The sequence below is a fragment of the Canariomyces notabilis genome, assembly GCF_033297395.1.
Source record: "Canariomyces notabilis strain CBS 508.74 unplaced genomic scaffold N656scaffold_2, whole genome shotgun sequence".
NCBI lineage: Eukaryota > Fungi > Ascomycota > Sordariomycetes > Sordariales > Chaetomiaceae > Canariomyces > Canariomyces notabilis.
In genome coordinates this window covers 2,462,186-2,486,394 of record NW_027041824.1, presented here as the reverse complement: position 1 = coordinate 2,486,394, position 24,209 = coordinate 2,462,186, and the positions used below count along the sequence as shown (strand labels likewise).

General features: G+C 55.0%; 10 protein-coding genes across 10 annotated transcripts; 8 read left to right on the top strand and 2 right to left on the bottom strand.

Annotated features, from left to right (window-relative positions):
• Window positions 1-1,507: 1,507 nt before the first annotated feature.
• On the top strand, window positions 1,508-2,910 carry N656DRAFT_701522 (uncharacterized protein; the record flags this gene model as incomplete). The annotated part of the gene is made up of 4 exons (XM_064810951.1): window positions 1,508-1,733; window positions 1,790-1,857; window positions 1,921-2,295; window positions 2,365-2,910. The coding sequence occupies 4 exons, from the start codon at window positions 1,508-1,510 to the stop codon at window positions 2,908-2,910; spliced, it is 1,215 nt and encodes a 404-aa protein (XP_064674416.1).
• A 1,145-nt stretch (window positions 2,911-4,055) lies between these two features.
• On the top strand, window positions 4,056-6,685 carry N656DRAFT_278066 (MFS general substrate transporter). The gene is made up of 11 exons (XM_064809098.1): window positions 4,056-4,365; window positions 4,455-4,523; window positions 4,588-4,690; window positions 4,759-4,826; window positions 4,893-4,964; window positions 5,053-5,196; window positions 5,280-5,331; window positions 5,401-5,601; window positions 5,662-5,913; window positions 6,006-6,093; window positions 6,166-6,685. Exons 1-11 carry the CDS (start codon window positions 4,145-4,147, stop codon window positions 6,435-6,437), a joined length of 1,542 nt encoding a protein of 513 aa, XP_064674415.1. The 5' UTR covers window positions 4,056-4,144; the 3' UTR covers window positions 6,438-6,685.
• N656DRAFT_701295 (ferric reductase-like transmembrane component) lies at window positions 6,602-8,919 on the bottom strand (the record flags this gene model as incomplete). Its single annotated transcript, XM_064810934.1, has 3 exons — window positions 6,602-7,520; window positions 7,588-8,298; window positions 8,396-8,919. The coding sequence occupies 3 exons, from the start codon at window positions 8,917-8,919 to the stop codon at window positions 6,602-6,604; spliced, it is 2,154 nt and encodes a 717-aa protein (XP_064674414.1).
• An 851-nt stretch (window positions 8,920-9,770) lies between these two features.
• On the bottom strand, window positions 9,771-10,743 carry N656DRAFT_775196 (RraA-like protein). Its single transcript, XM_064814406.1, has 3 exons — window positions 10,412-10,743; window positions 10,185-10,355; window positions 9,771-10,112 (listed from the first exon to the last, which is right to left on the bottom strand). The coding sequence occupies exons 1-3, from the start codon at window positions 10,517-10,519 to the stop codon at window positions 9,834-9,836; spliced, it is 558 nt and encodes a 185-aa protein (XP_064674413.1). The 5' UTR covers window positions 10,520-10,743; the 3' UTR covers window positions 9,771-9,833.
• A 102-nt stretch (window positions 10,744-10,845) lies between these two features.
• N656DRAFT_278977 (uncharacterized protein) lies at window positions 10,846-11,649 on the top strand. Its single transcript, XM_064809099.1, has one exon. The coding sequence runs from the start codon at window positions 11,083-11,085 to the stop codon at window positions 11,545-11,547; it is 465 nt and encodes a 154-aa protein (XP_064674412.1). The 5' UTR covers window positions 10,846-11,082; the 3' UTR covers window positions 11,548-11,649.
• Window positions 11,650-12,288: 639 nt separating this feature from the next.
• N656DRAFT_701187 (uncharacterized protein) lies at window positions 12,289-13,888 on the top strand (the record flags this gene model as incomplete). Its single annotated transcript, XM_064810925.1, has 2 exons — window positions 12,289-12,423; window positions 12,500-13,888. 2 exons carry the CDS (start codon window positions 12,289-12,291, stop codon window positions 13,886-13,888), a joined length of 1,524 nt encoding a protein of 507 aa, XP_064674411.1.
• A 1,286-nt stretch (window positions 13,889-15,174) lies between these two features.
• N656DRAFT_277940 (MFS general substrate transporter) lies at window positions 15,175-17,010 on the top strand. Its single transcript, XM_064809097.1, has one exon. The coding sequence runs from the start codon at window positions 15,383-15,385 to the stop codon at window positions 16,757-16,759; it is 1,377 nt and encodes a 458-aa protein (XP_064674410.1). The 5' UTR covers window positions 15,175-15,382; the 3' UTR covers window positions 16,760-17,010.
• A 1,257-nt stretch (window positions 17,011-18,267) lies between these two features.
• Window positions 18,268-19,007, top strand: N656DRAFT_826573 (uncharacterized protein; the record flags this gene model as incomplete). The annotated part of the gene is made up of 2 exons (XM_064818486.1): window positions 18,268-18,573; window positions 18,748-19,007. The coding sequence occupies 2 exons, from the start codon at window positions 18,268-18,270 to the stop codon at window positions 18,943-18,945; spliced, it is 504 nt and encodes a 167-aa protein (XP_064674409.1). The 3' UTR covers window positions 18,946-19,007.
• Window positions 19,008-20,713: 1,706 nt separating this feature from the next.
• Window positions 20,714-21,486, top strand: N656DRAFT_765717 (benzoquinone reductase; the record flags this gene model as incomplete). Its single annotated transcript, XM_064813429.1, has 3 exons — window positions 20,714-20,740; window positions 20,815-20,900; window positions 20,982-21,486. The coding sequence occupies 3 exons, from the start codon at window positions 20,714-20,716 to the stop codon at window positions 21,484-21,486; spliced, it is 618 nt and encodes a 205-aa protein (XP_064674408.1).
• Window positions 21,487-22,222: 736 nt separating this feature from the next.
• N656DRAFT_834587 (amidase) lies at window positions 22,223-24,108 on the top strand (the record flags this gene model as incomplete). Its single annotated transcript, XM_064818725.1, has 2 exons — window positions 22,223-22,273; window positions 22,480-24,108. 2 exons carry the CDS (start codon window positions 22,223-22,225, stop codon window positions 24,106-24,108), a joined length of 1,680 nt encoding a protein of 559 aa, XP_064674407.1.
• Between the last annotated feature and the right edge of the window lie 101 nt (window positions 24,109-24,209).

The window sequence follows — 24,209 nt, the reverse complement described above, 5'->3', positions numbered from 1 at the left end:
GATCATAATCAGGGGCGATCCCTTGGCGAGCTTCGCCGGTGCGCTAGGCGCTGAGGTACTGACAGACCTGGCCCACCTAACGTCTAACGACCCTCGAGCGACCCCGGCGACGCACACCCTCCATGCTGAACTTGTTGAAGTTTTGCTTTGGCAAGGTCGTAGGCTTGTAGCCGCAAGCCGGCGCAACTTCCCATGTGTATACAACAGGAGCAATCGATAAATTCACGAGTTCTTTGCCCAACTCCGTCGCCCTCTCGTGCCTCTCTACACGTAAAGAGTCATGACCTGGTCCTGGTTTGTGACTACGCTAAGCTTCCTACGCGCACAGACTCTTGTTGGCGTGATGATAACGCACCTTGCCACCAGCACGCAGAAACTACACAGTACACAACAAGCCAGGGGGGTTTCGGTATGGATCAAGAGAGCAGGTTCTTCCACTTGCCCGGTCTGGCTTGCACAAATGCAGCTCCATCAACCCAAAGTCCCAACTTCACCAACGCAGCACCTGCAGTGCACTTGGGGTGAGGTATGAAGTTTCACGTGCATATATCCGACGTAGGGCAGGTGCACAGTCATGGGCAAGATTGGGGAAACAGGAAAGAGCTCTCCAGTTGCTCCGCTAGCGGATTCCACCATCTCCATTTCTCCACGACACCCGGGACACCAAGGACGGGCCGGGGCGGAAGCTGTCATGTCAAATGCCAAGCATGACCGCGATTGGCACACCCATTGGACAGAACCTGGTTTGGGTTTGCGATCTGCTAACGTCACCCCACGTTTTCTTCGCCTCCACCCAAACTCAGGGTAGCTTCCGAATCAGTCACCAGAAAACTGGCAACGATGCTTGTGGCTGCAGACATGGCCAGTAGCGCTAAGCGTACCTTATGTACATACGGAGGTACCTTACATACGATGATGCGAGTATGTTTTGTCCCGTTGAAACTCGGAAATGGTCCGGATGCGAAGCCAAAGCACGCGCCTTGGCCCCCTACCTCGGTTTACTGGAAGCACCTTCACACCGAGAATTGCCATCCGAGATGGCCGACCCACAATGCTTTGGAGGAATCTCTGGTGAGCTTCAACAGCCAATGGAGTCAGCGTCCCCAGTTTGCGATTCACGCCATGATCCGAGCGTGCAGACGCAGACGTGTGTCTGGGACGAGTTGCTGCCACTGGTGGAGGGATCCACCACCTGCAGTACGGCGACATTCGATAGCACCACTCCAAGCTTTGTACAGACCTTTTAGAAATGCATCAACTACCAAAGCAGCAGCCCCTTGAAGATTTTGACCTTCCTTCCTTTCTCTCTTTGCCCCCAAGGACATCCAGCCGCTACTCTTCCTCGCCGCCCAGCTTCCTGACAGGACTACTCAGGTCCAAAGAAGGTCTGTTCGCCAGAGCCTCGTATACCAGGGTGGCTTCACCCCTAGATAATCACTCGCACCCTTCGCCATTTCCGGCCGAGTCGTTTCCTGATTACACGGTTCCTTTTGAAAAAGAGTTCAATATGTCGGCAGCGCCGACAACACCAACGCCGGAGGACCCCGCTCTCTACGAGTCACGGGCTGGGGTGCCAATCGCTGTAGTCTCAACCGTACTCGCCATTTCCACTGCCGCAGTTGGTCTGCGGTCCTATTGCCGGGCCGTGATAGTTCGTCAGTTCGGAATCGACGACTGGGCCGCCGTTGCCGCCCTGCTTTTGGCCATAGGTAGTGGGATCACGATCGCCGCAGGTATGGTAGACGCCTCTCCACAATCTTGCGTCCATCGCTGACACCTATCGTCCCAGGTACCATGTATGGCAGTGGCAGGCATATGAAAGCGCTGGACCCAACAGAGATCTACAAGTACTTTCGAGTATGGATCATGTCCGCATATACACACAAACCGATGCCTCAAGTAGGCTAATTGTTGACACAGGCATTCTACGTCTCGATTGTGCTGTACAACGCATCCTTGACCGCGACAAAGCTTACCTTCCTGCTTCAGTACTACCGCATCCTGGGAACGGGGCCGATGAAACGCGCCATAATCGCCGCCTTCGTCATTGTAGCCTTGTGGTCGACATCACAGCTTCTTGTCAACATTTTCCAGTGCACTCCCATCCATCGGTTTTGGGTTCCCGACATCCCAGGAACTTGCATCCCACCTCTGCCGTTCTGGTACATCAACGCCGCGGGCAACATTGTGACCGATATCATTGTCTTCATCATCCCCCTTCCGGCCCTGAGCCGTCTAAACCTTCGCAGGGGCCAGAAATTCGCCCTGGTCGGCGTCTTCAGCCTCGGCTTCTTTGTAAGTCCAACCTACCAGTCCCCAGGCCAGCCGCACAAATCAAATGTGTACTAAAACCGAGCCTGACAGACCTGCGCCATCTCGGTCATCCGTATACAGTACCTCCACCTAAGCGAGGACGTCACATGGGACAATGTTGGTGCATCTTGCTGGTCGATCGGCGAAGTTTGCTCGGGTATCACATGTGCCTGCCTCCCAACTCTGCGGCCCCTGATCCCTCGATGGTTCCCGTTTATGGGCTTGCAGGCCTGGCAGAGCGATCCTAGTAGACATTACTACCACAAGTCATCGGACCGCGGCAAATCCAGTGCCACTGGCAACGGCGGCAATGTCCCTGACAACGGCAGCACCAGGGCCATCATATATCCGGAGGACCTAGAGCTGCAAACCGTTGACAGGTTAGAAAAGGGATCCTGGGCAACCCGGGCCGAATTGGACCAGGTAGAACCGAGCCATCAAAAGCATGGCAAAATCGCCAATAAGTCTGGACTGGGATTGAAGCCGACTGTGACGACCGAGATTAGAGTGGGCCCGCGAGCCTCCGACTCGGGGTCATCGACCGGCAGCGGGATCAGGGTCAAGAGAGATTTCATCATGACCAAGGAGTCCAAGTGATTATTTGTTTCTGGATTTTCGTTTCTAGATGGATACCACAAGGGGCGGCAAAATGATACCTACTCAAAAGTTGGAATATTGACATCAACTCAAAACAACCCCGATTTTTGAACTCCTTACTCCTTAGTGGTGCTATCGTTGCTTGAACTTACTGACCCAGAGAAGCAGCCTCCGCCGTACATCTGTCGACCTTCGAATTGTGTGTTTTCAAACAGAGATGTCAAATCGATCTCAGCCGTCCCGGGCCCACGGGACTGCGTTGCACTCGGCAGATGAACCCGCAGCACGGCACGGCAGCCTGTGTGGCCGCAGTTGAGCGAACCACAACCGCACTCGGTGCGACCGTTTGGATCATTCCCCTGACTTGACATTGGGATCAGATGGTTCGCTCTGCTATAAATGGACTAGCCCACCACCTTCACCACTTATCCACTGCAGCAAACTGCTGGCTTAAAGGTTCAGAATGCCAGCTCGTTCGGTTTCGGCTCTTCACTTGAGGCTTGAGTCCCCAGTCCCATGCTCACAGGGGAAATACCAAACCTATGGTTGGACCAATCAAGGCATCATAAATGCAGGATGCATCTGGCCGGTCCTTCCCACCGCCGCATAGTGAACTTGAGCAGCCGACAAGATCGCCGGTCAACACCAGGGCTTCGCCCCGGTCGCTAGCAGCTTATTTACCATACCAAATCAGTTCTCCGGCACAGCTACGGCCAAACGGTTCAGGTCTGCGACTAGTCATTGACAACTCAGCGCTTCGGTTTCCAGTTGCTAGCTCCTTTCAAGATGGCGGATGTCACCCACAAAACCGGTATGGAGAGGTGCAGGATAACGGACCCGCTATATACATGTCGCAATCGTCGCTCGGGCTTGCATCAAGAGACTCTCAGATATCACTGTTGGCCGGCTCCCCTCACAGTCTATATGCCGTGCACGCCCCCACGGCCCCAATTGCGTGCCGGCCCACGCCGATGGCATCAACATCCTACCTTACCTTAGCTAAGGTGAATGCACCAATCCACCACCATGCGATATCTTCGGGAATCGGGAGCTAGTTCGCATGCGGACAGCATCCTGAGCTATTGCTACCTATTTCATGCATACGGTCAACGGAGCCGGGGGATGACGGATACTAGCCCCTTGTGTGTCGAGACAGATAAATGCATGAGGCATCCGGCCAGCTCACGATGGAGAGAACAGCCGTCGGACAATACGATTGTTGTCACTGTGTCACATGAAACTTCCCATCGTCAAATCCCCGCTGTCCTTCTCCCGCCAGGCCCAACCTGATTCTACAAACCCCGCTCAGCACCCAGAAACTATGTTAGCATCACTGCAAGCAATGGCAGAAGAGAAGCGGGATACCGCCATGTCCGAAACCCAACTCATCCAGGACGAAGACGATGGTCTGCAGGTTAGTTGGACCGCAGATGAAGAGAGGGCGTTGGTCCGAAGGTACAATGCCACATGTTCTGCGACTACTATACTTAGTAGCCTGAGGGTGAAGACTGTTGACTGACAAACCGGTGAACAAACGTGAACAGAGTCGATCTCCTAGTGATGCCGCTGTTGATACTCGGCTTCTTCGCCCTGCAGCTGGATAGAGGCAACATGTGCGCTCTCCCAAACCCTTTCTAAACTCACGATTACAGCACAGTCAAGCTGAACAGCCCACAGCGGCAACGCCATGACAGACTTCTTCCTCCAGGATGTTGGCATCACGCAATACCAGTTTAACATCGGTCAACAGCTGTTGTCGGCTGGTATTGTGTTGCTTGAGGTTTGCTTCCCCTGAGGTGCTTCCGCTGCCTTGTACGTCCTCAGACTCGGGGTTAATTCAAAAGCCAGATCCCGAGTAACCTGTTGCTCTACAGGATCGGTCCTGCCGTGTGGATTGGGTCGCAGATTCTTGCATGGTATGATTTAGTTGCATATTCCGAGGTTTTTGTTAGGATAGTCAGCTCACAAAGCATCTAATCCAGGGGCTTTGTTGCCACTTTTCAAGCATTTCAGAAAGGCCTGGGTCCGTATCTCGCAACGCGATTACTGCTTGGGTGAGATACGTCGAAGCTGCTTATTTGGCCGCTACTACGCTCCATACCTTACATGGATGTATGTACTGACTGGTACGACATGATCCAGATTATGCGAGGCAGGATTCATCCCTGCCGGCCTCTTCACCATCACTCGCTGGTACAAGCGCGAAGAGACCACCACGCGGTTCTCATGGTACTTTATTGGCAATTTGCTTGCCGCTGCTTGCTCTGGGCTCGTGGCCTATGGGATGTAGGTGCTGCCCGATCTCACACCCAACTAACCGAATCGCAAGTAGAGGAACTGAGTAAGTAAGCTAATTCCTGGGTATATAGCCTGCATTTGAGAGGCGTTTGCGGCCTGGCTGGATGGCAATGGCTGTTCTTGGTAAGTCTGGATCGAGCCATGCGGGAAGACAAGACAAAACAAACTCGTGTTCTGACTCGGGATATCCAGATTGAGGGCATTTTCACCATCCTCGTGGGCATCTTGTTCATCTGCCTCTTTCCCCTCTCAGCGGAAAACCCCGTTTCAATCCTCGGGCTGCGGTACTTTAGCGAGCGAGAGGCACAGATCCTGCAACAGCGAGTGCTGCGAGACGACCCGACCAAGGCCCAGAAACGCAAGAATGTTAGCTGGGATGAAATCAAGGCAACTGTTTGTTTGCCCACTTTCCTTCCCTTTTTACGTCCGGAACATCCCTAACATTACCACTAGTTTACCAACTGGCGACTGCTCCCTCACCTCTTCATGACCTTCTTAGGGTTGGCACCTGCCAGCACAATGGGCGCCTACGCTCCGTCGCTGGTCGTCTCGTTCGGCTTTGACCGGCTCAAGTCCAATGCCATGACCTCCGTTGGCGCCTGGTGTCTGCTCGTCACTAACATCATTTGGGGGACGGTTGCCGACAGATTAAGACTGAGGGGAGCCATGGTCTTTCTAGGCCTGCTTGTCTTCTGGGGGTTCACGGCAAGTTACCCCCTTTCACCACCCTGCTGAGTTTGCCCCAGTCTCAACTCCGTGTCTACGAACGAGCATGCTAACCGCAACGCACAAATTAGCTGGGTAACCGCCTGCTTATCGAATCTACCAATTCCAACCTGAGGTTTGGAATACTCACTGCGGCGCTGGCGTTTCAAGTCACTTGGCGTAAGGACTTGTCATGTTTATTTTCATCCCCTGAAACCCGGACGTCGCGACTAACATCCCGTGTTACTGTAGACCCCGTCAATGGTTCCTGGCTGGCTATCAACGCACGAACGGCCGGCGAGCGCTCCGTCACCATGGCGCTCCTCATTATGAGTGCCAACATTTCGGGCATCATTGGGAGTCAGCTCTTCCAGGCAGAGGATGCCCCCACGTATAGGAAGGGCTGGACGGCCATTATCTGCTTGGTCTCTGCCTCGCTCGCCATGTCCATTCTTGCCAACCTGCAGTACTGGCTACTGAACAGGTTCCAGAACAGGAAGGGTGAGGCTAGGTATCAGTATTGAGAGAGGCGGCTTGGGGGCATATCCTTGTATCTTATTGTCGCGGTCAAACGACCCACCCCCTGGCAGCAGAAAGCCAGTTTTGTGGTGAGCATGCATTAAAGTACACCGCGTACAGTACTACGTTAAGTCAGATTTTTACTTAAAACGAGACGTTGTAATAGCCATCACCAAGAATAAGCATCAACCTCCAACACAAACACCACCCCACGCTTCCTCCCCTCCTCTCTCCCCATCCGTGCAACCTTATCCCTCACATCATCACAAAGCCCTGCAGGACCACAGGCCACAACTCCAATCCTCCGCCACCCGGCGCGCACCTCCTCTTGCAACAATCCATCAACGTCGACCCTCTTACCAATCCTGACATCTTTCTCTGCGGGCAGAGCATGCTCAAGCGCCCGGACGAGCCCTTCCCCCGAGGCCGTCCGCCGCACGCTCCAGCACAGTTTGACGTTGGGGTGGCCGCTGCTGCATGCCCAGGGAAGTAAGGCCGTGATGCCTATCCCGCCGCCAATCAGCAGCACCCGGTCGCATGAGAGCACCGCGCCAGTGTTGGGGTTGTTCGGGTACGGTCCGTCGAGCAGTGCGACGACGCCGAGGCCTCCTTCGTGTGTAGTAGCGCGCAGAGAGCGCGTCATGCCGGCTGATTTGCGGATGAAAAAAGTTATGCCAGCTGGCGCAGGGGTTGCATTGCATGCTCGTGTTGTGGTGGTGTTGTTTGTTGTAATTGTTGTTGTTGTTGTGCCGTGCCCCTTTTCGACGGCATCATCACTGGCCCGATCCGATGGCGGCGATGTGGTTGGGCTGGCTTCATGCTGCTGGGTAAAGCGGGAAGGCGGATGCAGATGCGTCGTGGAGAGAATCGAGAACGGGTGGTTTTCCCACGGCCGCAGCGGGTTGAGAGTCGGGAAGTATATGTACGCGTGCTGGCCAGGAACAGTGCCCCAGCGGACACCCGCGATGTCGACTCGGACGATGTCGTCGCCAACCTCGGTTATCCGGGCGCGATGTACGCCGGCTTTGAGTACGCGCAGTACGCGGACTAGACGCTCAAAGAACCAGACTGCACATGCCGCGTATATCCTAGTAGAGCGGCCATCAGTGAGCTCCTCGCATGTTTCAAGGGCTCAGAGTCAAAGGATGGACATACCACATCTCGTAACCATACTTTCTCTGGAACCTGAGCTCGACATGGTACCAACAGCCAACGACGACGAAAACGGCAAGGAGAATGTGGGTGATGAGAAAGATCTCGTACGACCAACGTCGCACGTACAGTCCACTGCCGACCAGCATGATGCTAGCCGCCACTGTGGCAACCGCGCCCCAGATCCAGTAGTCGAGCTTCTCTTCGGCCGGGTACGCCCCGGTGTCGCGGTAAATGACCAGCGCCAGGATCGAGTGAAGGATTGCCTGTATGGCAAAGATGCGCGCCACCCAACGGTGCAGCAACAGGTAAGTCGCATGCGACCAGTCGCTCAGCCACAGGAGGACGTTATTCCTCGTCGAGAAAAGAATCACAAGCGGAAGCAGCGCAAAAGCGAGTGTTCCCGTTCGGTAGAGCACATACGACATGATCTCGCGCCACTGATTGGTGTACCAGACGTTGGGCTGAAACGAGCGATAGTTGACGGCGCTGAGCACGACGTTGAGCACAACCATGAGGGCGATGTAGAGTGCCTGTCCGACGGTGGGCGCATTGCCGAGAAGATAAGGCAGAGGCCGCACCTGGTATGTTCCCACGGCGCTCGGGTAGACGAGGTATGGTTTGATCTTCTCGAGTATCCCGGTCATATACGGGAGGTAGCCCAGCCATGTGAGCACCACTGGCGTCCCAAAGCCCGTAACCAGTATCACGATCCTGACCGGGTTTCAAAGCCATCAGTAACGACCATCGACAGTTGACCTCTCAGGACAGGTTAAGGGGGGAAAGGCGAGGTGTTCTCCATAGTCCATACCCATATCTTGGATGTATTATTTCTTCATACTCCATGGTGACCATCGTGCCCAGCTGACTCTCCCAATCCGACTCGGGAACGAGTGCCGTGAAGTTGAGCCTCTCCTCGGGTCCAAGTTCTCTCGTTGGGTGATGGGATATGCTGGCTAGGGCAGTTGCGTAATCCCATTTCGCGGGAACCGACGGGTCCCCTGTGGCCTGTTCTGCCCAGTACTTCTCCAGAGACCAGGTAGGAATAGAGTATAACTCGGCGCACTTCATGTGCAAACACATAGCGAGCGTCGTCAGATAGGCCGTGTCTCCCGCGCGGCACGACGGAGACGTCATCATCATGCCGCCGTCATGACCGTGGCCCTCTTCCGACATATCATGAACGGAACATGACAGCATAAACGGGGCTAAGGCTTGAGAGCAGGCGTAGGCGCAAGGCGGTTTCCACATGTCGGTGTCGATGCCAACAAGGGCGCGGGCAGCCCGTGGCAGGATGCATGTCTGCAGCAGCCCGAGAGCCAACGAATGCCTCATACTGCAAGCTCTAGCTCGAATGCTCGGAATCCGTCTGCGAGAGGTCGATTTGGCTGATGAAGCCCTGGAGCAGGACAGGCGTGGGCGAAAGAAGCTTGTATACTAGTAATTCCGGTCATATTGTGCTGCGGTTGGCCAGCTCACAGGATGAGCGGTTATGAGCAAGTTAAACGCCATCTGAAATCTGGGTGACAGGGGCTATAACTGGAAGGCCCCGGAAGATGCTATGCCGACAAGCTGCATATTGGAGTCGATTTCAGTTTGTTCCGGCTGAAAAGATTATATGAGTATCCGGGAATAGCTCGATTTGATTCAAATATTGAATCCTTCAGATCTTTCTTCAGCCTGGAAGTATGGAGTTGAGAGCCAACCTATATTTGTTGCGGCAGCATGATGGCGTCTCACATGGCTACACACGTCACAGCCTTGGCACTGGAGTTGGCAGGTTGTTCCGTTTCCTGTTGAGGTAAGCTACTCGATGGCAGCTCACTATGTGAACCCCGACCCCAGGATAGGAGCAGCAGCAGCACTCTGAAAGCTTTCAAGTGGGATGGGTGTTAGTGGCATGGAGGGGATCTACTAATGTTGACTATCAAGGCCTACTTACTATACCGAAACCTTGAACGACGTGCACTTCCACTCATAGTCGCACATGTACGGGCTGCCACCGCCGTGTCAGATATAGAGCAAGTCGAGGCCTCACGAGGCTAGTGGGACGGCGGATGCGCTTGCTAGCTAGTAACCTCGTTTGATTTAGTAAGGTAGTGTGCGCGACACGAGAAGGGGAGCATGCTCAAGGAGTCAATAAGCTGATGGCGAACCATATGCATGTTTGACTAGAAGAGACACTTACTTGGTTGCCTTCAAATCGTTTTCTTTACGAGGATAGATGCTTAGCTGCCCACGGCATCGAGTTACAACCTGAACCGTTTGCTCGCTTCGGTAAACGTCATGCCCTTCTCAATTTCAACGGCCATCTTCGAATCCGCCTCCACCTGCTTCGCCATGAGCGGCAGTGCTTTCTCGGCTAGATCCCTGGGCAAGACAACAACTCCATTCAAGTCTCCGACGAGATAGTCTCCCGGATTGATGGTCATGTCCTGCTCGTCCGTCTGAAGCTTGACGGGGACATTGACGGCAACCACTTTGAGCAGCGGCGCCGGGGGTGCGGTGCCCACGTCGCGGGCGAAAATCTAACTTAATGTCTTAGCTTGGCTGTGTTACAGGTGCAATGTTGTGTCTAGGAAAGGGGCAAAGCTGCCTACCGGGTAGCCCAAGTCCCTCTGCTCCTGCAAATCCCGAAAGCGCCCGTCAATGACGGATCCCACGGCGCCGGTGGCTTTGGCACGAGTTGACATCAACCCGCCATAGACAGCGTTGGGAATCTTTGGCGGGCATGACACGAAAACCACGGCACCTGCAGGGACTGAGTCGATCTAGGCGGCCGTTTCAGTTGCGGATCAGTGTGGCAGGATCACAGGAGCCAACTGACATAGTGAGTGGGATGCTTGGGCCGCGGGTCAGCTAGCGGTGCGTACAGGACTGTGTATGCCGGACCGATAATCTTGGTAGGCCCGTCCTGGCGCTGCGGTGACCACATGCTGAGGCCAGAAAGGAAGCCGCCATTGGGATGTTTGAGCTTGCAGAGCGCGTCCGAGACATCGCATCTGTGGAATGACTTGAGTACATTCTGAAAACCCTTTGGAAGGGAGCTGAAATAACATTACGTTGTGTACTTCTGCAACGCCTTCACGATGGGGTCTCCAAGCGGGCTTGCCATGATAGTGGACGACCACTTTGTCCCTGGTAGCCGAGGTACCTAAGTGTGCGGCTTGAAACCTGACTGATCTGGTAGCGACTTAAGATGAACCAAGGCCGGAAGTGGCTCCCATGAGCAAAGTACAAGGCCGAAATAAGATTCTATAGACTGTAAAATGCATAGAAATGGTACCTAGTTCGCCTAGATAGTCGCTGCTTGAAGTGAATGGTGGTGTTGGATGCCGATCCCGATGATTGATGCAATCATTGCAATGGTCGATCTCATGTCTCTGCCCTTTGGCATGTGGGAAGTGGAGCCGTAGATCCGATCCGATGCCGGGTCAAACCGGCACTTAGCGGCGGTTTGTGGAGGATTTCGACATCACCGCCCTGTTGGGCCTTTGCATGTTCTGCTACCTAGTGGTGGCCAATGATTGGACTTTTGCTGACCTGCGCCGTACCTTGCTGGAGGTTCGGATTCTCTCTGCCAGCATCGGATTGGTCTGGCTCGCAAATGGCAGTCAGCAACGAAGGATGGGCCAATGGCTCGGTACCTACCTTGGGTCATCGAGTGAGACATCCCTCAATAACTGGGGTTGCATCTGCAAGGAACAGGAGACTATTAGTAGTACATACACCAAATTGAATGACAGACTGGTATTTGGGATGTTCGACTGTTCGCCCACAAGGAGTCAAGGGCCAAGGCAAGTTGGTTGTAACGTTAGTGAGGAGTTCAACGTCTGCTCGGTTGCGAGAAGCTGCCAGCTGCAAGCGAGTTGTCCACGCAATCCAGCGGCTCTTTCCCCGCAATCATATCTCGATCAAGAGAGAGTCCAACTCGTCGCAGCATGGTTCCTTCCCAGATGCTGACATCAGACAAAAGAAGACAGGCAATGCCTTACAAAGTTTCCGTAAAATATCAATCAGCTAATGGAGCCCGAATAGATGCACGGAGTAGAAACATTCTTTTCCAGGAAACTGGAAATAAAGTCATCAATGTTTTAAGGGGCTTGAACAAGATTGTCAACACTGTGGGCTATGTACAGTACATACATACAAATCAACCTTGCCCCACGTTGCCTGCTGGCTCCCTAATGGACGGGCCCAGCCGCTAGGCCAGCCTTACCAGAAGCGGCAGTTACACTGCGTTGTACGGCTTGGCGGCATTGGAGTGTCTCCGTGTTTTGCAGGCTAAAGGGCTGGGGCAGCCTGGTTGCCGCCTGGCTGACTTCTCTTCCTCCTCGACCGCACGCATATGCGCAGAGTTGTCAGCAAATCGACGATACCTGCAATCTCGAGCCGGATTGAGGAAGATTTGAACGCCGGTGTACGAGATCAAAAAAATAGCGATCCGGTGTGTCCGTCCTGTCCGTCCAGTACCTAAATCGAGGCTGGGAAAACCCCCGCCTCTCCCTAGGACCCCTCGCACGCAAATCCGGAAGCAAGAGCACACTGCTTACAAGCCATCACACATCAAGTGCAGTCCTGGCCCGTCCTTCTACGGGAAAAAGCGCGATGCGGAGGTAGTCTACAAGTCGTAGCAGGGCGAAGCATCATATCGATCGACCGAGCAACTTCTTCTCGGCCGTTCTTGTCGTGGACCCGGGCGCCATGTCTCCGCCATTTCGCCTAGCAATTCCCATCCCTACGCCGCTGCCAGGGATCGACAGCAGCGCCAATGCTCTCGTATCGGCTCTACAGCGTCGAAGAAACGGAAGGAATCCATCAGAGCAGAAAACGGTACAGGTACGCATACGGACGATTGACTGCCCTCGCCACCGCCAGTTGAAATAGACCTCCTAATTAACAACATCCTGTGCAGATCATAGGCTATGTGCTCGCTGCCCTTGTCGGCCTCGTCGTGCTCGTCATTCTCTTTCGTTTCTTCTATATCAGGCGCCGCCGTGCCGCCCACAACTACCATCCGGCGCATCGCGACGATGACTCGCCTACTACTCGTCAAATCAACCGACATAACCAAGACAATTTGGAAGACGCATTAACAGAGGCCCAGGCGCGAGACGGGAGCGGGCAAGCAGTAAACGGGGATGCCGGGGTAGATCGAACGACCTCGGTCCGTAGCGTCATGACGCTCCCTGTGTACCGACCAAAAGCGACCGAAAACGAGCAGGTGATTGGTGTCGAAGGGGAGCGCGACGGGATCGACGTTGTGGTGGAGATGCCCACGGCCGAGCTGGAGGAAGCGCTGCGCGACGAGGAAATGGAGGCTCTTTACCGGATTCGGGCCGCCCGGCGCCGCCAGATTGCCGACCGCGAGGAGAGACGCCGTCTTCGCCGCGAGGCGCGCGAGGCAAACGACGTGGTGGCACTGCGAGAGCTCCGTGACCGCGCACGCGAGCGCGCAAACCAAAACGTGGCCGAAATTGAAGCACTGCGCCAAGAGCACGAACGCATCCGAGAAACCCGACAGCGCGCCGTCAGCAGCGTGTCGTACGCCGATCTGGGCATTGCCCGCGCCGACGGGACCCGCATCCGCGCCAACAGCACCGAAAGCACCGAGCGCATCGGCCTACTCAGCGACGCAGCAAGCATGGACGGTAGCAGCCTGTTTCAGCGCCGCGACCGGAGCGCAAGCGCGAGCCTCAGCATCGACACAGCCCGCAGCCTGCACAGATCTGAGAGCCCCGCCCTTACCGTTGGCGGCGGCGCAAGTCCGTACACGCTTGTTACAGGAGGAGGGCGGACTCCCAACCGCTCAAGAGCCAGCTCGGCCGCGACCACCCCGCGTGCCGGGTCCAGCCCGGAGATGATCGACGCCGAGGACGCTGCCTCGGCCGACCTGGGCCTGGGCGGCGCGGGCTTCCCGCCTCCGCCGGGATACGACGAGGTCAGTCTCGGCGAGCTAACGCCCATGCATTCCCGCCGCAACTCCATCGTGTCGGCCGTCTCAGCCTTATCCGGAGGAGCCAGCCGGAGCGCCAGCCCTTACCCAGAGCCGCCGCCTGAATATCCCGGTCCGAGTCCCGTCCCGAGCCCCGGGCTCTCCCCTGGCGGGCCGGCCCAAACGAGGAATAACAGGCTGTCGGCGCACATGGAGGACCTGGCTGCGCAGGTACAAACGCAGACGCGGGCCGAGGAGCAATCAGGGAGCAGCAGGACAAGGCCACAGGGCGGCGTGCCAAGACTGCCCAGTCTGAGGATGCACCAGGTGCCCCAGATTGTGATTGAGCCTTCAAGTGCGAGACCTTGAATAACAGCCTACTAATACCGAGGGAGTTGTGTCCTGCAAACGCACTAGGTTAATGGGCATATCTATGGCCTGGAATGGTGGGACGGGGCGAAAAGGAGGGGCGCGTTGGAAAAGTTGGAGAGCAGCATAGGTATAATGCCAGGGCATGTCGTGGCTTTGCGGAAGCTGGTACAGTACAGGTATTGGCTGGTTTGGATACCCCCCTTGACAGAGCCGATATAGGCACTGATATGTATTGCATATATACTTGTCTTGCTTTTTGCTTTTTTTCTTGGGGCCTTTCTTGTCGTGGATTCATGGAGTCGTGGAGTGTTGGAGTGCAAGGGATTGAGTCTTCAGAACTGGGTACCTGGAATTCAGCGATGGGTTTGGCATGTTGGTAGGATCCTAATGTTTTCACTGATGATCTGCGAAGGGGAAACACACCCTAAGGTGTGACGTTTTATCTGGCATCGCCAAATATCTGCACTGGTGGCATTGTTCAGGCGGGTTGCGGCGTGCTGTAGAAAAAGAATACCTTGTGCATGAGTCTCACCGACTGCTGTAGAGTGCCTAGTCCGAAGGTCATGCGATGCTTGAGAGCCGGGACGCTGAAGTGTACAGACTTCTACTGAGTACGCCGCTGGCTGGGTGGGCAGCTGATCCCGCGCCTTCACGCGCTGTCTTCCGGTGGGCGCCGGCCAATGCCGTGAGACCCGGAACACTAGGTACCTATTTTAGTGAATGGGTTGTCCCAGGGCGGACATTACACAAGATTCAACCCGCGGTTAGTGTGGTTAGTAATTCCAAGCACACATCCCTAGGGGTGTGTACAATATCACTAAACAAAATCCGTCCTCGGCTCCAGCGTCATGCTCAAAATTGGTGGGGCGAAATCGGCGCACCTCGGCAGCCGACATTGTCTTTTTGCGGCATTGCAGGTGATGGGTTTTTCATACTTCAATTCAACTCCGGAAGACGGGACAAACCATGGGGGCTTATTAACACAACCGTTCAAGCAAAGGGGATGATACACCATTTCACATACTTAATGGCGATGGCATCATTCAGCGCCCTTCGAAAGCCCCTGGCACCGTAAGATCCGGTCTAGGTTTCCGGTCCCCGAAGATGCTATGTAACCCACTTGCGGGTTTCGAGCCCGCGGCAAAGGCGGGGAAAGAAGTGCAGCCGGGGGCGACAGCTTACGCCCTGATTATATCCGAACAGATACTACGGAGTACACTAGGTTCGATTTTATCAACCGAAAACTCTCTGCAAGGTGTTGTTGGATGGAGTCACTCGATAAAAAGGGGGGCCATGCCCCCAAACTCCACCCGGCAATGGGACGGTTCAGCGCCATGACTACAACAGACCCCATTACTCATCCCGATCCAGTCTCGCGATCAGAGCACGTTGGGGGTCGAAAACCCTTGACCCGGGATAGGCAAAACCGCGTGCTTCGAGAACCGAGAAAAACACTAGGGTCGCGAATCCTTGGGGCCCAGAGATCGCACAATGGAAAACGACGCCGAAAAGTCAGACAACTCCGAGTCAGACCGTACTGAGCGGGCGTCATCCATCGACATCCAAGCTGACGGCGTCGTCACCGCTGCGGCCAGGACCATGCCGCGGCAGCCAGCGGCTTCGGCTTCGGCTTCGGAGCCGCATCCCGCACAACCGGACCAGGTACCCGACGGGGGTCTCACGGCGTGGTTGCAAGTCCTCGGATCGGCGGCGATTCTCGTCAACACGTGGGGCGTGATCAACACCTTTGGCGTCTTCCAGGCGTACTATGAGACCGAGATGCTCAAGACGCACTCGTCGTCGGAAATCTCGTGGATCGGCTCCGCGCAGGGGGCGTTGCTGTTCCTGGTGGGCGTACTCGCGGGCCCGCTCTACGACGCAGGGTATTTCCGTGAGCTGCTGCTCGTCGGTCTCTTCCTGATCGTGCTCGGCCAGTTCATGGTTTCGCTCTGCACCACCTACTGGCAGGTGTTCCTGTCGCAGGGCTTGACCATGGGGATAGGGATGGGGCTGACCTTCCTGCCGTCGGCCGCCATCCTGGCGCAGTACTTTTCCAAACGCCGCGCCCTCGCGCTGGGGATTGCGAGCGCCGGGTCTCCAGTGTCTGGCACCGTGTTTCCCATCATTTTCAGCCAGCTGCAACAAACGGTCGGGTTTGGCTGGGCAACGCGGACCATTGCCTTCATCCTCCTGGGCACCTCCATCATCCCCATCGCCTTCATGCGGACGCGCGTGCCACCGACGGGTAAAGCCCGCGCCATCATCGACAAGACCGCGCTGCGCGATGCGCCGTACCTGTTTGTCGTCTGTGGCGGTTTCTTCGCCTTCCTGGGGCTCTATGTGACGTTCTTCTACATCACGCTGTTCGCAACGTCGCACGGCGCGGCCACGGAGAGTTTTGCGCCGTATCTGGTAACGCTGCTCAACGCCGGATCCATCGTCGGGCGCTTGATCCCAAACGCGCTTGCCGACCGCTGGGGTTCCTTGAACGTTTTGGCGGTGTGCTCATTCGCCAGCGCGATCCTGGTCTTTGGCTGGTTGGGGATTCATAACACTGCCGGCGCGGTGGTCTACGCGGTGTTGTACGGGGGGTTCTCGGGTGGTGTTGTCAGCATAATTCCCAGCGTCATGGTCACGCTCTCTCCTGATATGGGACGGGTTGGGACGAGAATGGGCATGGCGTTCTTGGTATCGGGCGTGGCCATTCTCACTGGGACACCCATCGCAGGGGCGATTCTGGGAGAGGAGAGCGACCCGGACTGGTTGGGTACCATCCTGTATTCGGCATTTGCACTTCTCGTGGCGACGTTGTTGTACATGACTTCGCGAGCTCTGCTGTACAAAAAGAACGGAAAATGCAAGGCCTGAGCCGTATCAGCGTCAAATGACCAAAGTTCCACATACGGGGTTCGATGTGAGAGCTTACCTAGATAGGTGGTTAGGCGTTTGGTCTGGCTGGACATCCCATAGGCGACGAGGCGTACGGAAAAGAGCGTTGAGCTTCTCAATTGATTCCGTTCCCGCATCTCAAGGTGGGGATTGGGCGATTGCTGGGACGTGATACGAAGTAGCAAAAGTACAAGTGACTTTAGGAGCGCGTACGGGGCTTGGAGATGGCAACTAGTTAGGGACCGTGGCGCCAATCAAGCGTCGGGTCCGTACTGTTAGAGGCCCAAAAACGGAAGGATCTCGGGGCTTGATCCATATATCAGACTGCAATCATCAACCGGCAATGATGCGGATTTCAACCAATAACTGTATAGAACACTGATGGAGTAGGACTGAAGGATCACAATGTTAACATGTTAATATAGCCAAAGGAACCTTCCATGCGCAGCCAACGATGAGAAACAACTTAACGCTACCGTGCCTATGTCAGGCACCAACAAGACCAAACGGTTTTCCCCGCCCAGTCGTACGCACAAAGCCGGACCCATTTCCGGACTAGGGAGGCTTTCAAATTGGAAGCGGTCTGTTGGCGTAATGTAGCATGAGTGACTAGGTAGCTATGTGTGAGCTGAATGCCATCAATACCTGAGCGACCAAGCTGTCTGGGAAAGGATTGAAATTTGGTCATAGGATGAATACGTTTGTGATATTGGGCGGGTATTTACAACTCGGTCGACTTCAAGTGTGAAGGGTCTAAGCAGCTCCGAGTCATGAACGAAGTATGCTGTCTTTGCCGATACTGACCCCTATTTCAAGTTCATGGACAAGCCGGTCGCCGGATCACCTAGGCGGCCAGAATCAAGCCAACCGTCGCCTGCCACCGCAGGAATCATGATTATCTCCATAATTCCATGATGCCGTGGCGCAAGAAGGGAGTATAGTAGTATATGCATACAATCACTTCTCCATGTGAAGTACGGGAAGATGCTACGGTAGGTAGTACCTAGGGGGCACAACCAGGCGGGGGTTTTCGATATGAGACCTACTTAGTGACCTGTGTAGTACTGGAAAGTTCCTCGCTAGATCCTTTCACTCCTTTAGCCAACTCTTGCCATTTATAAGGGATTGGTAAGGAACTGGGGATGTTTGACTTGAGTACCTTAGCTACGAATCTAGGTAGTATGGGATCATTTACGGATCATGATGTTGGTGACAATCATGATGGAAGAGTAAGGTACCAAGGTAAGAACTCAGAGCTACCGGCCAGTACGAAGTATAAGTAGTCACTAATTGCCTGACGTCGCTCCTCGACAAACAGCCTATCGACCTACTCTACCAATAACACTTTTCAACGATTCAGACACATACCTACCTACCTTAGCTACCTAAGCAAGCACAGTTCATATTTCATTATCCATATCTGCACCTCGACTCTCCAACTCATCCGACCTAACTACTAGTAACTGCCTCCGAGTCCCTCACCTGGAATGGCGCTCAAGACGCTCCTCCTAGTCCTCGTCACGGCCCTCGCCGGCACAATGGCAGCAGACTTCTCGGGCAACGGACAGTTGCGCACTCTTGGGCTCCTGCCGGATCCCGTGGACCTGGGCTGCCTGACCAACGAGGGGAAATGGACGACCGACGAGGCCAAGTGCGGCACTTTTGTTGCTTTCCTGTTCGATGAGGTCAACTTCAACCTGTCGACCCCCACGGGCGCGTGCGGCATGCCCTGGTGGGGCGACGGCAACACATATCTATTCAAGTGCGGCATGGCAGAGGGCCAGATTTTTGCGGTATGTTTACTATGACTTAGTTTCCATGGATGTTTTGTTGCCTTAGTAGTTGCGTGTACAGTTGCGTGTACCGTGAGTCCATGACTCGTTCAGTCATACATCATATGCATGAAATGGAGAGCTACGAGTACTATAGAAGCTGAAGCTAACCCGGAGTTGTGGCGGGGGAAATAGAAATACCTGGGAGACAAGCCTGGCCAGAGCCCGATTCCGGGAAGAGACATCTTGAGATATGTAACGGCCTATGCCTGGTCTACCTCCGGTCCTAGCCCCCCTGCGCCTAGCGATGAGCCTTTGGAAATCCACATGTGGCGTGGGTCGTCGAAGGACAAGGGCAGGCCGATAGCCCTGGCATGGAAGTCGTTGGCTTAGGCCGAGACGGTGGCAAGATTGCTGTAGACAAGACGCCTAACTGGAAATGATGTTATTTTGGTGTTGAAGTGTGAAGAGTCGGGGCTACGAGTGGTATTGGTATGGTACTATTGTAGGTACCTTAGTACCAAGTGTCCAGGATAGCAACTTGAACATGATCGGAACCAGTGTTTACGGTCAAGCGGCTACGACTTTAGATACTCCAGTCCGTACTCATACAAGTGTTAGCGAGCATAGCTGGGTAGAGTCTTGGAGTACTCTCTGTGCGGGTACATCACGTATTAGAAGCAGATGAGCATGGAGCGATCGTTTGTAGGTACGAGGAATCGACTGTTCGGCCACCTACGCGCCCCGGCGCCCGAGTCCACGGCCACGCCCGGTCATCCGATCACATCAACCGAAGGTTCAACACAAGTCACTCCGATGGAGCAGGCTGAGCATCGAATTGATCACGGCTATCCACCATGGAATAGCCCGGCTGATCCGAGAAATGGAAAGGAGAGCCACCCACACGAACGTGGCCGCTCCGCAACTGAGCAACGCGGTCAATTGAGTTCAATGGAGGGCAGTTGCGGTGAAGGCATTGCCGTCTTCTTGTGTGGGCCGGCACTCGATACATGGCTCCGACTCCGAGTCGCATGTTCTGTACTGTGGTATGTAAGGGTTAGGGTAGGTAATAGGGGTCTGCCTTCCTCATTCCTCAACGCCAAAGCAGGGCCGACGGTCGTACAGTACAGGACAAGAAACGCCAACACCCATCAACACACCACAACATCCATCACATCGCTGTCCTTAGTCGGTATACGGCTTGCTTGCGCATTTAGCGGTGTTTCGGGACCTGGATTCGGCGGGGGAGCTGTCCTCTAGGCTCTGAACTCGTCGGACGGCAGATCGTGTGATAACGTTACCTGGTTGCCTTATAACTGTTGGAAATACATAGCGAAGCCGATTACCTACATACTTTTCGAGTTAAAGGAAGCTCAGTACCTGTAATCCTGAGTTTGTGGCATTGGGCGGTTATTGAAGTGCCTACCCACAGTGTAAGTGTATGCCACACCAGTATCGATGGAACGACGCTGGAAGCTCCTGGAACAACGTCGCAAAACATGTCGCAAAGCCGAACGAGTCGGGTGCTCTCACCAATGGCGACTTCGGTCGTGTCGTGTCGACATGCTCCATTTCGTGGGTAGGACCGACTGAACAGCCGAGCAGATAAACGAGGATTTGTCAGTGTTACTAAAACGAAGCGTGAATGAGTGGAAGCACCTAAGCGGTCCATTTGTCCCACAATTGCTGTAAGCTCTTATTCAGCGACCTGAAGGCCTAACAGCTGTGGAGTTGCCGGATTCCAGTGGACTGTCCTTATTTGGGGAAGATTGGGCGAGGGGTGGCCCTTGGCGATCAAAGAACCCCTCCGACGCCAAGGTTGCCCACTTGCCCCTCCATGTCCTTGTAAGGTTTCCAATTCTTGAACCTCATTGTTGATTTGAGGATGCTTATCCGATCATGACGAATGCAGCCACCGGTTGCAGCCCCGACCTGTGCGCCAGAACCTATCAGGACCTCCTTAAAATGTGACGTGCTTAGAGACCAATGGAACCCCCGTGGAATGTAGTACATATATATATAGCCGGTGCCCTATCCGGATCGCCTCCATTGCCCCTCTGCTTTCCATCATCCACAGTTCCACACCCTAATACCTCGTTTCCCCCCATTCGACTCGACTACCTGCGCCTTTGGAGACATCGCCTTTGCCACAATCGCAATCATGGCGCCCAAGATCGCAATTGTCTTCGTATGTCGGCCGCCCGTGGCTCCCAGTTTCGTGTGGCGGCTCCTTTAGATTCCCAGCTGACTCTATTCGGACAGTACTCGATGTACGGCCACATTCGGCAACTCGCCGAGGCTGAGAAGGCCGGAATCGAGAAGGCTGGCGGCACTGCCGATCTTTACCAGTATGTTTGACGTCCGAGCTAGGTCCCCAGAGGAGCTAGGAGCCCGAGAACCTGACCATCATGCTAACTCTTGTGACACAGAATCCCCGAAACACTGTCTGAGGACATCCTGACAAAGATGCACGCGCCGCCCAAGCCAACAGACATCCCCGTCCTGGAAGACCCAGCGACATTGGAACAATATGACGGCTTCCTGCTGGGTGTTCCCACACGGTACGGCAACTTCCCCGCGCAATGGAAGACCTTCTGGGACAAGACCGGCAAGCAATGGTCGACGGGCGGCTTCCACGGCAAGTATGGCGGCGTCTTCATCTCGACGGCCAGCATGGGTGGCGGCCAGGAGTCTACTGCCATTGCCATCATGAGCACCTTCGCCCACCATGGCATCATCTACGTGCCCCTTGGCTACGCCAATGCGTTCGCTCAGCTGACCGACATGTCGGAGCCGCGCGGCGGCACCCCGTGGGGCGCGGGTACCTTTGCCGGTGCCGACGGCAGCCGCCAGCCGAGCGACAAGGAGAAGGAGATTGCAACGATCCAGGGCGAGTCATTCTACAAGACGGTCGCGAAGTCTGTTGGTGCGTGATCACCTGGCGGGGTCGAAAGAGAGACAATTGTGCCTGTGGCTAATGGGCAGTGAGTGGGAAGGGAGGTCAGGAGGCAACGCTAAAGCTGTGACGGCTGCTGCCAAGGACGCCAATGTCAAGGAGACGAAGGAGACGGAGACGAAGAAATCGGGCAAGGAGGACGCTGGAGGCCCTTGCGGGTTACCCGTGAAATGCGTTATTTTGTGAAGAGCGAATCAAAATACAGTTTAAGCCAGGCCTATCTGTCTTCTTTGATCTGGGTCGTGATGATGCGAAACGAAGCAGCGAGAGAGCCTGAGAGTTCGGCTGACAGGTCGGGTACCTCTTGCTGATCCGAGAGTTTCACAGTGGGGTAGCGGTAACGTGCATGAGGGGCAGTTTGAAGATAATCCAAGCGTCGCTGCGGATGGGGCCTAACCCGGGCGGGTCTGAGTCGCTGGGCCGGGTCGTCTCAACTCTCTTTTTGTCACTTGTGAGACTGCAATCCCATCCTGGCTTCACTGAAGTGCCTTCAGGAGAACTTAGCGACACTGCACAGCAAAAAAATAGTCAGCGTGGTTCAGTGTGGAATTGTTGAGCCAGTGGCTTTGCTTGTCAGGGAAAGGGTTGGCATAAAAATACCACTCTTTTCTGCACAATCTTCTGCCGGCGTTCGGGATCAGTCCGATCAAACCCAAACCAAGCTCCAAAGTCCAAACCCCTTTCATCGTACACGATATCGATGTGAAATTGAGTATGGGTAAGTCCAGACACCTCCTAACTCAACAGTGGCAGAACAAGGCCCGGGTCAGTTAAGTATATCTGCCCGCAGTTATCGACCGGCACGGACCTTGGTCCTATCATCCTCAGTCTCCTCAGTCTCAGTTTGTGCCGTTTTTCACCGCAAGTTCTCAGAGATGATGAGGTTTTGGATATGCCGGTCATTCTCTCTCCCTTCTGTCGCGCTGCTATGTTTAGCCAAACATGGGTTTGCTGCGGGACCTAATGACAAGGCATTGCCGTCCCTGCTGGAAGCCGGCCTCGAAGACCTTGCGTCGGGCCTCGAGTCTGGGCTGTTCACAAGTGTGGACTTGGTCAAAGCGTACATTGCACGCATCGACGAGGTCAACTCAACTCTGCGAATGGTCACGCAAATCAACCCGGACGCGCTCTCCATCGCCGCAGAGCTGGATACTGCTCGAACGGCCGGAACAAACCATGGGCCGCTGCACGGCATTCCTATCCTTCTCAAGGACAGCATTGCCACAGGCGACAAGATGGAGAACACGGCCGGGTCATACGCACTTCTGGGCGCTAGAGTTCCCGAACCCAGCACCGTTGCAGCAAAGCTAAAGGAGGCTGGAGCAATCATCCTCGGCAAGACAAGCCTCTCCCAGTGGGCCAACTTTCGCAGTTTCAACTCGAGCAATGGCTGGTCGGCTATAGGCGGCCAAACCGAAGGGGCATATTATCCCCGACAGGACCCCTCGGGGTCGTCGTCAGGCAGCGGCGTGGCAACCGCACTGGGACTCGCCCTTGCAGCTATCGGCACCGAAACAGATGGCTCCATCATCTCGCCCGCGAACGTGAACAACGTGGTAGGCATCAAGCCTACAGTGGGCTTGACATCGCGATACATGGTTGTCCCCGTCTCAGAACACCAGGATACCGTTGGCCCCATGGCGAGAAGCGTCAAGGACGCAGCTTACATTCTCTCTGCCATCGCCGGCAAAGATCCAAAGGACAATTACACCTCGGCCATACCCTTTGAGACCATCCCGGACTATGTAGCGGCTTGTGACCCGTCAGCGCTCTCAGGCAAGCGCATCGGCGTGCCTCGCAACGTCATTCGGTATTGGTTCCATGGCTCTCCCGAGATGGATCCTATCATGACCGCTTTCAACGCCGCCCTCAATACCCTCCGTGCGTCAAACGCCACCGTAGTAGATGATCTGATACTCCCCGGCTACGAGCCGCTTCTTGCAGGGGGCTTTGAAACGGTTGTCGTCGAAGCCGACTTTGTCACCAACCTGGCAGGCTACTTTTCCAAGCTGGCCGCGAACCCTCATAACATCACCTCTCTCGCTGATTTACAATCCTTCACGCAGTCCCATCCCTTCGAGGGGTTCCCCGAGCGAGACACGCTCATCTGGGAGGAGGCCTTGCGCCTGGGGCACGGTAACGATTCGCCACTCTTCTGGTCCAACTATACGGCCCAGCTGTACTATGCCGGGCCGCTCGGCATTACGGGAGCGCTAGCCAACCATAGTCTGGACGCCCTCGTGCTGCCGACCGAGTTTGTGTGGACCTTGCCCGCCGTGCTTGGCGCGCCCGTCGTGACGGTACCGCTTGGGAAGTTTCCGCAGGGCACCTCGAAAGTGAGAAATCGGTTCGGCAACCTCGTGACGACGGCTCCAAATGTGCCATTCGGGATTAGCTTTTTTGCGGAGAGGTTCAGCGAGGAGAAGTTAATTGGACTTGCGTATGCGTTTGAGCAAAGGACGAAAGTGCGGGCGACAGTCGAGCCGTATATCAAGCCGAAAACGGAGCTGGCCGATGTGATAACGGAGGGGATAAGGCTTGCAGCGCAGCAGAAGGGGGCGATCGAAAGGACGGATATCTGGATGGAATCATCCTTGTAGCGTGTCTTTTTCCAGTTCTCCCCCCCCTAAACAAGAATCTTCCCCCTGACAATTTCCCTACCAGAAGCTGGAAGCAGCCTCCGTCCCAATTGCTATCAATA

Excerpts from the sequence above, each read along its gene's own strand:
- N656DRAFT_278066 (XM_064809098.1), top strand. The coding sequence starts at position 4,145 with ATGAAACTTCCCATCGTCAAATCCCCGCTGTCCTTCTCCCGCCAGGCC. Across the intron at positions 4,366-4,454 it reads GAGAGGGCGTTGGTCCGAAG|AGTCGATCTCCTAGTGATGC; the intron begins GTACAATGCCAC and ends AAACGTGAACAG. Across the intron at positions 4,827-4,892 it reads GGGTCGCAGATTCTTGCATG|GGGCTTTGTTGCCACTTTTC; the intron begins GTATGATTTAGT and ends CATCTAATCCAG.
- N656DRAFT_775196 (XM_064814406.1), bottom strand. The coding sequence starts at position 10,519 with ATGTGGTCACCGCAGCGCCAGGACGGGCCTACCAAGATTATCGGTCCG. Across the intron at positions 10,356-10,411 it reads CCAAGCATCCCACTCACTAT|ATCGACTCAGTCCCTGCAGG; the intron begins GTCAGTTGGCTC and ends ACGGCCGCCTAG. Across the intron at positions 10,113-10,184 it reads AGAGGGACTTGGGCTACCCG|ATTTTCGCCCGCGACGTGGG; the intron begins GTAGGCAGCTTT and ends ACATTAAGTTAG.
- N656DRAFT_278977 (XM_064809099.1), top strand. The coding sequence starts at position 11,083 with ATGTTCTGCTACCTAGTGGTGGCCAATGATTGGACTTTTGCTGACCTG.
- N656DRAFT_277940 (XM_064809097.1), top strand. The coding sequence starts at position 15,383 with ATGGAAAACGACGCCGAAAAGTCAGACAACTCCGAGTCAGACCGTACT.